At 42.6% G+C, this 13,806-nt stretch overlaps 1 protein-coding gene across 3 annotated transcripts in view; it reads right to left on the bottom strand.

Moving 5' to 3' along the window:
- The window catches only part of LOC106934749 (serine/threonine-protein kinase BRSK2-like), an 84,523-nt gene that overhangs the window by 18,537 nt on the left and 52,180 nt on the right, over positions 1-13,806 (bottom strand). For 2 of the 3 annotated variants that reach the window (XM_015014846.1, XM_015014849.1), the window contains one exon: positions 4,112-4,206. In XM_015014846.1, the coding sequence (XP_014870332.1) occupies positions 4,112-4,206 (95 nt within the window). Of the gene's footprint in view, positions 1-4,111; positions 4,207-10,397; positions 10,632-13,806 lie in introns of those variants that run through there. The other variant, XM_015014847.1, reaches the window with a different exon arrangement.

Below are 13,806 nucleotides of genomic sequence, written 5' to 3'. Positions count from 1 at the left end.
TGAGCCCCAACCAAATAAGAACCACTGAAGGAAACGACACAAAACCTCTGAAGACACTGACAGCAACTTCCTTCTTCACCAGATGGAAACAAGATGGAAACGTCAGATTTCAGCGGTTGGAGGATTTCTCTTTAGTCTCTTTAGGCTAAAGACCAGGAGCCATTTCTGCTGCTAGCGCTAGGCTAACACGTTAGCTTTGGTTGTTTGTATTAATTCACATTGCAGGTTTGGCCCCAGTAGAGGAAACAGAAACCAGCCGAAAATAATTATATTAGTAAAAATGAGGTGACGATTCTTCCCAGAGTATCTAATAATTCCTAATATTTCATTCAGGATCAAAAACGGTTGTTTCGTTTTGTCCAGTAAATCCCTTCAACTATGGATTCATGACAACAGCCTGTTTTTTCTCTTGAAGCAAAGAAACACAATGAAAAATATTTTCTTCTCCATTAAAGTGATTTGATAAAAAGCAGCTTAGAGAGGAATGAACAAAGGAAAACAATCTGTCTTCACAGAGCAACAGTTTGTCAGGGGAATGTAAATGTGTGAACAAAAGGAGACATTCATATGCAAAACCTCCTCAGAACGATGCTCAACGCGCCGCAAAGTTCAGCGAGAAAAGCTGCAGCAGAAAAAGCTGCAGCAGAAAAAGCTACAGCAGAAAAAGCAGCAGAAACGTCTTTAAATGTCACAGACGATGGAGCGAAGTGAGGAAATCCCCGCCAACGCAGGGCGATGTTTTCTCCATTTCCAGCTGGCTTTTTGGACTCCTTCGCCTGAGCTCACCATGGCCATGACTCGGTACAAAACAAATTAAAAAGTACCTGTTGCCATGACAACAGGGGGGTTGCTCCGAGGGGTAGAACCCCTCAAACAGGCACAAGGGGAGAGAAACGTTTTCATCAACAGAAAGACGTCAGCAGAGCTGAGAGGAGCAGAAAAACTCTGCAGCGATAGTCGCCTCTAACTGGATCCACAACCGGCTGCAGAACCAGCAGACAGAAACAGCTGCAACGCTAAAGATACAACGCTAACGATGCAGCAATACTAGCGATGCAATGCTAATGATGCAGCAACGCTAACAATGCAGCAACGCTAACGATGCAATGCTAACGATGCAACGCTAACAATGCAGCAACGCTAATGATGCAACGCTAACGATGCACCACTAAAGATGCAATGCTAACGATGCAGCAATGCTAACGATGCAACGCTAACAATGCAGCAACACTAACGATGCAATGCTAACGATGCAACGCTAACAATGCAGCAACGCTAATGACGCAGCAATGCTAACGATGCAATGCTAATGATGCAGCAATGTTAGCATTGCTGCATGCTAACGATGCAGCAATGCTAACGATGCAACGCTATCAAAACAGTGCGTTTCAGGTTGCTACAGAACAACAGTCCATCCGACTCCAAGATTAAAACATGAAGTGTTTCCCTGCTCATCGTTTCACTTACAGAATTAATAATTAATTCTTTCAGTTGATAAAAATTCAAAAGATGACAAAGATTAATTTCACACATTTTCAAAAGAAATTTGCTGATTTCAAAAAGTTGTAAATTTGCAATAAAAATGAATTACAATTTCCATTAAAAGTAATAAATTTAGCAGATTAAAACAAAGAAATTCTTTAATATTACAAATGAAGAAATTGTAAGAAAAAAATTCAAATTTACTGAGATTTTAAAGTCTGACATTTGCAACAAAAAGTATCACACCTCCTCAGACTGAGATGGTGAATTTATGCGATTCATCTGGATATTTTCCAAACTGCAGTTCCATTTTCTTCTTAATTGGACTGGAGAAAAGTCATAAATAAAGGTATTTCTGAGGAAAATAGATGCATTTATGAGAAACCTGCCCATATTTATCTACACAGAGTTCAGCAAGAAAATACCACCTGCTGAAAGCTGGAGGTTTTATTTCTGTGAAGAAAACTGTTCAGATTGTGTTTAAAATCACTTTTTAAAAGACAAACTTTAGATTATTTAGTAAAGATGAACACAAACTCTGTTGGAAAGCTTCTCTTGTTTTCTTATATAACAGCCACTGTATTTTTGAATAAACTATGTAATAATTTTATAATTTGATGATGCTTCAGTTGAAGGGAGGAGTTAACAAACCAACTTTTGCAATCAAAGGACCTGAAGTTCTCCAATATCAGGATTTTTACAACAATGTCTTAAGTATGAAAAACTTAAACTTAATGCAAAAAAAGTGCAATTTGCTCCCACCTGCTGGACGTTATGGGTATTACTACTCCTGCAGGTATTTAGTGAAATTTGCTTCGTGAATCCAGCGCAGAAATAAAAGTTTCAATCAAATAATTCTGAACCGCTTTGAACATTAAATGTTTTCCAATTTATTGGATATTACATGTTTTTGCCTCTCCTGCCACATGAAGTATGTCTGACCTGAGAGTCGGGAGGTTTTCACATTCAGTTAGAAAATAAAAACTCCTTCAAATGCAGTTTACCACAAACTCTTCCACTCTGATTGCTGCAGCCAGGAGCCAATCAGCAGCGAGCTCCCGCTCTGACCTCACAGCTGCAGCCGTCCTGACATCGTCGCCTAAACGTTCCTTCACTCAACGCCAGACTTCGCTTCAGCATCGTGTTGACAGCCAATTAACTGCAGAGCCAGAGTTCCTCACGCTGACCAACAGGATGAAAGTGGCGAGGTCACATGACCTCCACCGGCTCCCCTCCTGTCACTCACACGGTTTCATAACGACGCCTCATGCAGAGGCTCAGAAAGAGGTGAAAAAAGTCATTTTGGAAGAAAATTGGCTCTGCTGATGATGAACGACTGACTCATTTCCAGCTGTAACTTTGTATGTGCCAGTAATGCAGATCAAAACTCTGTAAATGCTGAGACAAACTCTGACATTTTAACATCAGAGACTGAGTGAGACGGATCGTAATGAGGCAGGAGCTGAATTAAAGCCTGTCCAGTCAGAAACCCGTCCTGATGGAGGGACGGTGGGAAATCACTTTAATCAGACAAATCCTCCAGTTTTACTCTGCAGCAAGATGAAAATAGGCAGAAATAATCTCACTAGTTGTTCAGTAATCCACTTTCAGGGACATATTCTGTTTTATTTTTAATATTTAGTGCAGTTTTGGTTCAGCGTCGTCGCTCATTTTGTTCCTAAAAGGAATCAAAGCAGATGAGATGAAAATCCTGAGGAACTGAAGACCAAATATAAGACAACCTGCTGAAAACCCCCTGAACCATTTTACATTTAAAACATCAAAATGACGCATGGAAGATTAATAAGCTGATATTAGTCTGTTCACCTCTAATCCAGTGAAACCAGTGAGGTCAGAGGTCACCAGACCAGTTTGTTGTTCAGATTCAGAAAACTCTTGTAATTCATCTCAGTTCAGAAATTTGCAGCACAATTATTTTTTAATACTGAATTTCATTCTTTAGATGAACTAAAACAAAGTAACATTTATTCATGCGCTACGAATGTTCAGAATGAATCAGCGTTTAAAGGGAAGCGGAAATCAGAACTTTTCTCAGCGAAATGACCAAACTATGAAACAGGAGAAGGTGTTGAAGCCCGTCACACAGCAGGAAGTGAAGCGTTGTCCAGTGAGTCACAGCGCCGCCCGGCCCACGTGACTCACTCGGCCTTCGCTGCATCCACCTGTTTGCTCAGAGCGTAGGCGGGTCGGCGGTAATAAGAGGAGCGATAAAGAGCCGAACACCTGGCTGTACGAGACTGTAGCCGGTTCAGTAGGAGTGGGTGACATGGTGACAGCTCCAAATGCACCTGCATCACTTTCTGCTCTATTTCTGGCTCCTGTGGGAGAGAAACACGAATGTTTCTGCAAAACCGACGCTGGAAGCTCCTAGAAACAATTCCTGCTAGAAAACAGTGACTGCATGATGCACCTGTAGCTTCTCTTCCACAGAGAAAAATGTTTCGCTCATTTTCAGAAAAGCTCATCTCTTCTAAAAAACAACAGTAAAAAATGTGAATCATTTTCAGAAGTGCTTTAGTAAATCCTTGCATCAGAAGTGTCCAGCATAGCAGTGATCAGCAGCAGGCTGACGGATGCTCCTCCCTGTTTAGAGGTGAAACAGTCTTACCTTCATGAGAACAGACTCGCTGAGCTTTTCTCTGTTGACGATCTTTATGGCGACCTTTTGACCTGTGACACAGTGGAGACCCAGCTTCACCAGACCTGAAACACAGACATCAAACAACATTCACATCCATCCTGGTTCAAGCAGAACAGCAAAAACTTTTTAAAAATGATAAAGTCATCACATTTTAGGACAGAGCAGCGATAACAAACCAACCAGACGCTCTGACCACCTGGCAGCCACCAGACCAACAATCCAACCAACCAACCGCCAACGAGATCCTCATCCATCCAACCGGCCTCAAAACAGCCAAAACCCACCCAGCACTATTAATGTGGGTTTATCAGAGAAGCTGTTTGGTCCAGTCCTCCACCATCAGCCTGGCATCACCTGCTGATGTGAACACAGGAGGAGACCAACATGGAGCTTCATGGATCCTTCGATGATCAGAAGCTGCAACCTCTTAACTATTCTCCTTTGTCCTCACAAAAAACTGAAAAACTTTGTGAAACACGTCAACACGCTCAGCCTCCACTGTCAGTGAAAAACCTGCATTCAAATAAAATCTGCATTACGAAAAAACTCTAAGACATACAGAGTGGATTATTTTACACAATACCATAAGACACAAATATGAGACAAGTACATTCAGGACAAACCCTGAGATGTTTGTGATCAGAATAAATGAGTTGAGCTGCTGGAGCCTCCTGACAGATGAAGCTGTAATAAATCTGGGTCCTTTAGCTCCCAGATCTCCTTTCTGTTGTGCAGCTCTGAGAGTTCACCTGATGGAACTGCTGCAGCGAAACGCAAATGTCAACAAGCAATACCTTTATCTTAACGCGGCCACAATGGCTCCATCCATCTCCATCAAAGCCCTGACACCAGAGACTGTGTGTCTCACTTTGTACTGAAGGTCTGCAGGCGGCGGAGGAAATGCCACGGCGCATATGCACCTCTTCATTACCGCGCATGTTTCACAGGACGTCAGCCTGAAAGGTGCTTTCCGCTGGGAAATGAGCAAAGCTGAGAACAATGGGGGCGTCGTGACCAGCACGGCGCCTGGGGGCGCTTTCATGTCGGCAGGTAGACCTGAAACGGTCAGGTCTCATCGATCTGGTGGAGAGGAAGAGCCAGCATGGCTTCATCTGAGTCCCATCAGTCAGGAGCCTGACAGGCTCCCTGTAGGAACCCAGACAACAATGAGGAGGAGGAGAAGTGAAGGAAAACACCTGGTTTGGTTCAGGACTGCAGCGGGACGGACTGAAACAACAAGACCGCGGGTCTGAGGGATGAGTTTCCTCTGTAACCATAATCCAAAGGTTTATTAAAGTTTACTGATATTATTCCAGCTACAGAGTTTCTGATTTCACAGCTTCTTTTTTCAGTTGGTAAAGATCAATCTGGCCCTTCAGGGTCGACCGTCTGAATAGAAGCTCCTGGTAAGAAAACACTTTATTCTTCCTTCTACTGACAAACTCCAAAAAGCTGAAATACGACAGAGTTATTGCTACAGTTTGGCAAAGATTTCATGATCAGCCTGTTTTCACCCAAAACTATAACAGAATTTAAACAAAAGCAGACAAAAAGAAGTTTGGATCATTTTACCAACTTATATCAAACAGAAGATTTTGTATCTTTTCCTCCTCATGTTTTTCATAAACTCACGAATCTCCCATCAAAATATTCAGAATGATTTCTGTATTACATCATATCTGTCATGGATAAATTACTGTTTCAGCCTGAAAAACAACAAATTCAAATAAGTTATTTATAATTTAGAGCCTTTTTTAAATTATTTTATTGTAAAGGTCAAATCGCTCAGAAGTATTTCAGCAGTTTCTGCATTTAAAAACAACTATAATAATTTATTCATCCCAATAATCAGTAAATGACAGGAGTTTTGTTATTTAAGGTTCTAAAGTTAAAGGAGCGAATTAAAACAGATGTAATATTTAGGAGACATAAACCCAGACCGGGTTTAGTAACATGGGTCCACTGAGAGCCGTACGCTTGACTGATTCCACTAAAAACCCATTTATGATCTGATGATTACCTGCAGAGCTCTTCCGTCTCCTGTGATTACTCCCCTGACACGTAAATGTGTGTTTTGTCTCAGAAGACGAGCGACGCAGCTTTGATCTCGTGCAAAATGAGAAGCATAAAAATCAGTTTGGATCTGACATTTTTCAGCGTGCCTCCCAGTTATTGCAAACACAAAGCTCCAAACTGGGCCCCAAAGTGATAATCTCTGACATTTTCACATGGTGAAACATCCACTTAGCTTCTCCCTGCCTCGTTATGCAGCTCTGACATTTGCCGTTTGGACCAACTTTTCAGTTGTCTGGTGATTCCTGCACCTGATAGACAAAGAGCAAAACATGCAGGAGAAGAAAACAGCTGGCAGTTAGACCTGGTGTCAAAATGTCTAGTAAGCAATTCAATAGTACAAGCAGTGGTTGGCACACTTCTGCTAATGCACTAAGAGGAGATCATGTTTCTGCTCTTTTATTTAGTGAACTTAACTTCCCCTAAATTAATTTCTCTGGATAATTCTGAAAGCATTAATGTACTTGGCTGTTTTAAAAACGTTCAGTTAAATAAAGTTGCTTATTGACAGCTAAGAAATCTTCAAATACTTAGACATTTCCGTTAATGCTTTCTGTTTTTTATTTTAGAAAGAAACTTACAGGAGCAAAATGAAACAAAGACAGTGAAGAACAAGATTAAATCAAATCAAATTTAATTTAATTTAAATCTGCTCGAGGATTGCAGTCGTTCAATGAAAGATGTCATTTGAATTGAAGTTAGCACGTTAGCATTAGCCTCCGCTAAATGCTGTGCTGCAATATTGTTAGCACTAGTGAAACTATGACTAGTGCAACTGGCCTTCTGACATCATTTGTATATCCTCCTCAAATCTTATCAGAATTAAACTGAAACTGAAATGTGAACGTCTCCCAGGTGCAAAGCTGTAGCCACAGGTTAGCGACTCGCTGCTATTCAAAACAATCAGAGAAAAACATTTTCAACTGCCAGTCTAGTTCAGCCCCAGATCTGGGAAATAAACCCCTGAACGCTCAGCTCAGACTCCACAGACCTCAGCTTCCAGAAAACACCTGGACCAGCCGTCAGGCACGGCGGAGGAGGGCTGGTGATTCGGGCTCATTTTACAGCAGAACCGACTTAACTTCCACTTACTGAGTCAAACCTGAACTCCTCTGTTAAACCAAGTCCAGTTTATTACAAAGACCAACAGAAACATGTTTATTTGTATTTAAGTACTTCAAACCGCAGTTTCTAAGTAACTAACTCTTAATGTGACGTTATAAGAAAACAGCAATAAGGTTAGCCGAGTAAATAAGACCAAACTAACCAGATTAGAGGAGTAAATAGGTTCAGATGTATTACACAGCTCAATATTAAATATCAGAGCCACAGGAAGATAAAATCCATGCATGACTGCAGCTGAAGTCACACTGGCTTTTATTGATTTCTCTCCCCTAAATCAGATCAGTCCTCTCCGCTAATCAGATCGATATCACCCGACCTCTGACCTCTGCCGGCTGAACTCGTTTCTCATCCATTCCCAGGTGTTTCCTCTCTGCTCTGAGCCCCAGAGATAAAAAATGACCCGTAAAGAGTCCATTTATCTCCTTTAATGAAAACACTGGACTAACAGAAACACTGCGGACGTAAAACAACATGATTCACCTGAACGCCCCACAGGACGCTGCGTTCAATGACACGGCTTTCTGATGAACACAAAACAATTTTAATTTAAATCCTCTGGAGCTCAGCTTTTACTGACAAATTAAGGTTTTCTGGATATTAAAAACTCCTTATCATAACAGCTGGTTGGTTAAAATATGTGGCAGCAAATTCTGGAAAAATTAAATAAAATCAGTTTCTTACCAACGAAACGACACGAAATGTAAAAGCTTCTATTTTGATGCTTACAAAAAATGACACTTTTTAATAAACTAATCCTTCAGATTCTCATTTGTGTTTTATAAGTTTGTGCGTTTTGGACTTAAAGAAAATCTGCCAGCGCTCAGACATGGCGTTCCCCAGGGCCGTGTTTTCAGTCCATCTTAATTCAGTTTCCACCCGACTGGAACCGAGACCAGAAGGGTCGGACGTGTTCACTCATTCATAGCACCGAGTCTTTAAAGGGCTTTAGTGACAAATATTTAGCAAGAGATTCTTTGAGCTGTTAAAAAGATAAATATAGTTCTTTAGAAGAAGTTCTGTAAAATTAAAGTGTAACGCTGGAGCCGTAAATGTTGCAGCGTTTTGTCCGTCTGCAGCGATTAGCCTTAGCAGTTTTCCTTGCTGACCTTCAGCCGCAGCAGGAAGTGTCACACCGTTTCCCTCCGAGGTGTGAGACGGCCGCCGCGCGTCGCCCACCGTTAGCTCATCACGAACATGTCGACTGGGAGAAGAGACAAGCGTCTGACCCCCAGGTGAATTGTTGTTGTTCTTCTTCTCTGATAAACATGTAGCTAACCGATCAGCACACCAGCTGCCTGCTTCCCTAGACGTTTGTTCATTTTTGGGTGAGACGTTTAAAGTCTCAAAAATGATTCCCTCTCCTTCCACTGTCTCATGTTCAGGCAGTTGGGATGCGTAACCATGGAAACAAGGTGTTGTTACACCTGGGAGCTGCTGATTAGCGCCTCAAAAGCTCAAATAATACCTGACCTCTGACCCCAAATCCCAGAGGAGCCGAATGAGACACAGAGAAGCAGGAGGTTTAAACCAACTCTTTAATCCATCATGATGGGCAAACATTAACGTCAGCCCGGCTTTCTAACCGTGTGAAGAGGAGCGGCAAAAGCAAAGGGTGATGATTAGCAGTGCTAGCAACAGCTGATGATGTCATCCAGTGAAATATCGTCTCTGCTGCCTGGAGGCTGAGCTGTTAGCATGTCACAGTCATGAGACGGACGTCATACACCAACTGTCTTCAGTCAGAGGCGTCTTCAGTCGTTGCAAGACTGACTGCTACTGGAGATCCTTCCTGACCACAGAACACTTCAAGCTTCTCATCTGGAGAAAATCTTGATGGTGAAACAAGAAATAAATTCCTTGGCGTCGAGACGAAGCTTTTAAATTAAAAAAACTTCAACCATCCAACATGGAGGTGGCAGCATCATGCTATGGGACTGCATTACACAAAACGGATGTAATAATGAAACAAATTCTTCATCTTGTCCTGAAATCAGCCGCTGGTTAAAGCCGAGCTGCAGCGTTCAGACGTTTCTAATCTCTCTGCAGATGAAACTCATAAATCCTCCAAACAAACAAATTAACACCATAAAACTGGATGACCGTTTTGGGTCACGATTAGCAGAACCGAACCTGGACCTTTTATATAACAAATAACTTTATCTGGCCTTTAACCTGAAAGCTGCTGTTTGTTAAATCAGCTCCAGTTCTGTTTGGGTTCTGAACACGACCGGACCGCCAGGAACAAACACAACGCTGAACCGGTTCTGATCCAGCAGGGAGCGGACCAGAACCAGACCTACATGTGGAGCCCAGCGGGTTCTGATGAGCTGTCAGAACCATCTGGTTCTGTCCGAGCGGACAGATGAACCGGACTCAGCTCTGGCCCATTTACATCTCATTACACGTTTGATCCATTTTACTCCTTCTCCTCATATCAACCAGAAACTTTGATTTCTTCCTCAGACGGCGGCAGCAGCTGAGCGCCCCGAGGCGGCCATGACGCCATCAGCCGACCTCCGGGTTCGCCGGCGGAGGAGAGCGGAGGAGAGAAACGGGCCTGGAAGATTTCACTCTCAGAACGAAGCAGTGAACTCAGCTCAGGCGTTTCACTGCTGGTTGGTGTTCATGTGTTCATATGAGAGGATAAACGACCATAAATGGACAAAGGCTCTCTGCTCCAGGATGTGAAGGTGAACCAGCTAGCCTAGCCTAGCGTAGCGTAGCCGGACCAAAACAGTTTGATTATAGTTTGATCCCCCTGAAGACATGCTACCCCAAAATGAATATGAATTCAGCTGATATGTTACTGTTCTAATTTTAAAACACACACACACACACACACACAGACATAAGAAGTGCTTACCTGTGTTGTCAAATCAGCATATTGTGAGCAGAAAGCAGCCGTCCAATCAGCAGAGAGCGTGAGGAGAGAGCAGAAGGAGAAAGCAGTGGTTAGTTTAGGAACCAGAAATCGACCCGGTAACAGATGACGGCTGTTTGTGCTTTAATTAGGATGAATTCAGCCTGTTTGTACATGTGAATCATTCTGACCCACATGAGAACCAACATCCTTCCATCGCTCTGAGTGTTTCTGTGTCAAGGTTAGCCCCGCCCCCGACGACAGGAATCCCTTTCAATTTATCGACTGGGATCTTTTCCTCCATCGCTCTTCCTCCAGATTCTGACAAAACCGGCTCTGCTTCCCCCTTAATGAGGTGATTAATAAACCAGCTGCATGTTTTCTGTCTGTTTTCTCATGGAAGATGAAGAGGAAGAGAGGAAGGCCAAGAAAGCGGGTCAGGCCTCGGGAGGCGGACGAAGAGGCGGAGCTAAAGGTTTGGTGCAGCGTTCGGCGTTTGATGGCGGCGGAGCTGAAACACTTCCTGTCTGCTGACTGAGAAATTACTTGTTACAAATTCACAATGTAGGTTTCTGATTTATTTCACAATAAATACCAAAAAAAGTTCATTTCATGAGTAAATGATCACCACAACACAACATCATGAAACCTGGTGGTGGCAGCATCATGCTGTGGGGATATAGTGAGAGTTAACCAATGGGGATAAATGAAGGGCAATCCTAGAAAAAAAACAGTTTAGAGTAAATATTCAGTCAGAGATACAGCAGAGTGTTTCAGACTAAAGCATATTCATGTCTTAGAATGGCCTAGTCAAAGTCCAGATGTAAATCTGTCTGAGAATCTGCAGAAAAACTGGAAAACTGAGCGGTGTCATGTAGAAAACCTGCAGCAGGAGTTACAATAAAAACTTCCTCTACAACTCAGTGGGTCTAAATATGAATGCATGCCACACTTTTCAGATTCCTAAATAAAGAATGATGAATATCATAAATCATCTTCCATCCACTTCACCATTTTGTGTTTCTGTCGCATGAAATGCCAGAAAAAGTGTTTAATGGTTAAACTCAGAATAACAGGAATCAGTTTCTTCACCTTCAAAAAGCTTTTATGGAGCTTAAAGATGATAAACATGAATTTATCATATAATAATATATAATATATCATCAACACTGATACCATAAAGCTGAACAATTTCAAACCATTTTATTTCCATTTTCTCTTCAGTTTGGAAATAAAGGAAGCGATCAGAGTTTTCACAGATAATTTCTGTATCTTCATATTTCTCTCATATCCTCAATCTCTCCACTTTTCTGTCAAAAACAAAACGATTCGTTCATTGTGGTTGGACTATTGATGAAGAGCAGATGAGTGGCTGCAGCAGCTCCACATGAAGAGTGGGACGTTCTCCGACTCGCTGGTTTCCCAACGGCGCTGAGGGGGAAGCAGTAATGAACCCACTGGAGAGACGCAGCCAGCCAACGTGGGACAGAGCCACAGCTGAGTGGGAAGAGGAGCAAAATTCATCCTCACTCAGCCACATGATGAAAGCCGAGGAAAGCAGGAGGAAGACAGACATTCTGAGAGGTCCGACCCAGATCCCAGCCCCATGACGCAACGGACCAAACCGATTAGAGTAAAACCTGCTCAGCTTTGGTCCTTTTACTCCACTCCGCTCACGTCTTACAGATAAAATAAAAGTCTGGCTGTGAAAATGTGAAACAGTTTCGTCTCCTGGATGTTAAAGCCGATGAAACAGAAGAGAGCGAGTTAGTGACCTTCCTCTGACGGGCAGGAGTTCAAAACGACAATCTTTCACGGTTCAGGAAAAGAAGCAGATTTGTTTTAGTGACTCAATGATGTGAATTTGTCACCAGATCTTCCTCTCTGCTGCGTGGCTCCTGTGTGGCCCCGCACGCCTCCCCGCTGCCTGCAGGGGGCCCCAGTGAGCGCTCAGATCCAACCTGCTGCTAAAACAGGAGGAAGCAGCTTCGCTTGCATGTTTCAAAGCCACAATAAAAGAATCATTAATTCTGGAGCTCAGCGTGAAGCTGCGCTGAACTCGATGAGACTAATGACTTCCTGTTTTCTCATTAGCAAACCTCCCTCAGCGACGTTCATTCACAAACCCGACTTTCTGCAAACACCTAAAATCCAGTTTTCAGAAAAACAACGTCCTAATTTCCATCCAGATGCATTTCTGTCAGAATCCAGGATGCAAAGAGGAAATAAACTGTTTTAAAACTGCAGCAGCCTTCACAGCGTCAGGCATGAAGGATAAATATATAAATTTTACAGAAAATAAAAGAACATAAATCAACAGTAAGCATGTCAGCACATGTGCAGATATTTATTCATATACAGAACAGAAAAAAGCAGGTTGTCAGTTTTATGTCAGGCATTCATTGATTTGTTTTTTCAGACAGCCTGGAGGTGATAACTGTTTCTCTAGCGCCGCCCTGCAGGTAAAAGCCTAAACTGCTTGTGTCCAGCATGTGTGGGGTCTGCAGAGATACTAGCTGCCTCCTTCCTAACTCCGGCCAGCACAGATTCATGACTAAACTTTGTTTTGTTAAACTAAGCCAAGTTTTATTAGAGCTAAAATCTAATTATAAGTAAAATAAAAACAATTATCAGGTGATTACTGGTCAGGTTGGGTCTGAACTGAACTCAGCTGAACCTGAAGAATAAAAGATTCTTCCAGAGGAAAATCATTAAATTATTTATTCCTACCGGTTCCAGATGTTGACATTTAGAGAGATTTATTTATTGTATTTTTTTAAGTTTTGTTACATTTTTGCGCTGCACAGTCCACACAGAGGAAATGCTATTTTAATTTTGACCTAAACTAAACTTCAACAGCAGGCTCTCTAAAAACTTCACATCTGCATATTCAGGTTTTAAATTCAGGCTGAAGCTGCAGAGAAAGTTCATCTGAATTAGTCATGAGTCCAGAAAGTTGAATGCTAGCAGGAAATGTGATTATCTGCTCTTAAATCCAATCATTGGCCTTCGGCCAGAAGAGTTACAGTCCGAGTTTCCTAATGAGTCCCTGAACGCATCGCCTGCAGAACGCCCTGCTCCCCTCAGATCCACGTCTGACTTCCTGAATCCCTCAACGCTCCAGAGCAAATTAATATCCAGCAACGCTCCAACCTGTCAGACACTAAGGAGCCTGGAAGAACAGAAAGCGGAGGGGAACCAAAGCAGCAGGAATCAGAACATGGGAACGACGGCATAGAACGTTCTGGATCCAGGAGGAACCGGAGATCCGCTTCAGTCGGGACGCTTCCAACATGTCGGCAGAGGAATATCTAAACGAGGCTCGACTGTTTCTAAAATCCAAATCCAAGTTCAGGTGGAGACTGCTGCACCACCCACTGGTCTCCACCAGGGGGCAGTCAGAACAAGACGCACCAATCTGTCAACTCAGCGTAGTTTACTTTGTTTCTCATAATCTGTCAAAAGCACATTTAATGATTTATAAACCGCGCCATGTTTCCATCACCGCTAAACGCAGCAGGCATCACGACAGCAAACGTCTAAGATACCAGCCTCAGTACCAACCATCCAACCAATTAATCATCCATCCATCATCCATCCAACC

The sequence above is a fragment of the Poecilia latipinna genome, unplaced genomic scaffold (genome assembly GCF_001443285.1).
Source record: "Poecilia latipinna isolate Pla-1442-1.1 unplaced genomic scaffold, P_latipinna-1.0 Scaffold1853, whole genome shotgun sequence".
In the NCBI taxonomy this organism is placed as follows: domain Eukaryota; kingdom Metazoa; phylum Chordata; class Actinopteri; order Cyprinodontiformes; family Poeciliidae; genus Poecilia; species Poecilia latipinna.
The sequence above is the reverse complement of the archived record's forward strand: the minus strand, read 5'-3'. Positions and strand labels throughout refer to the sequence as shown.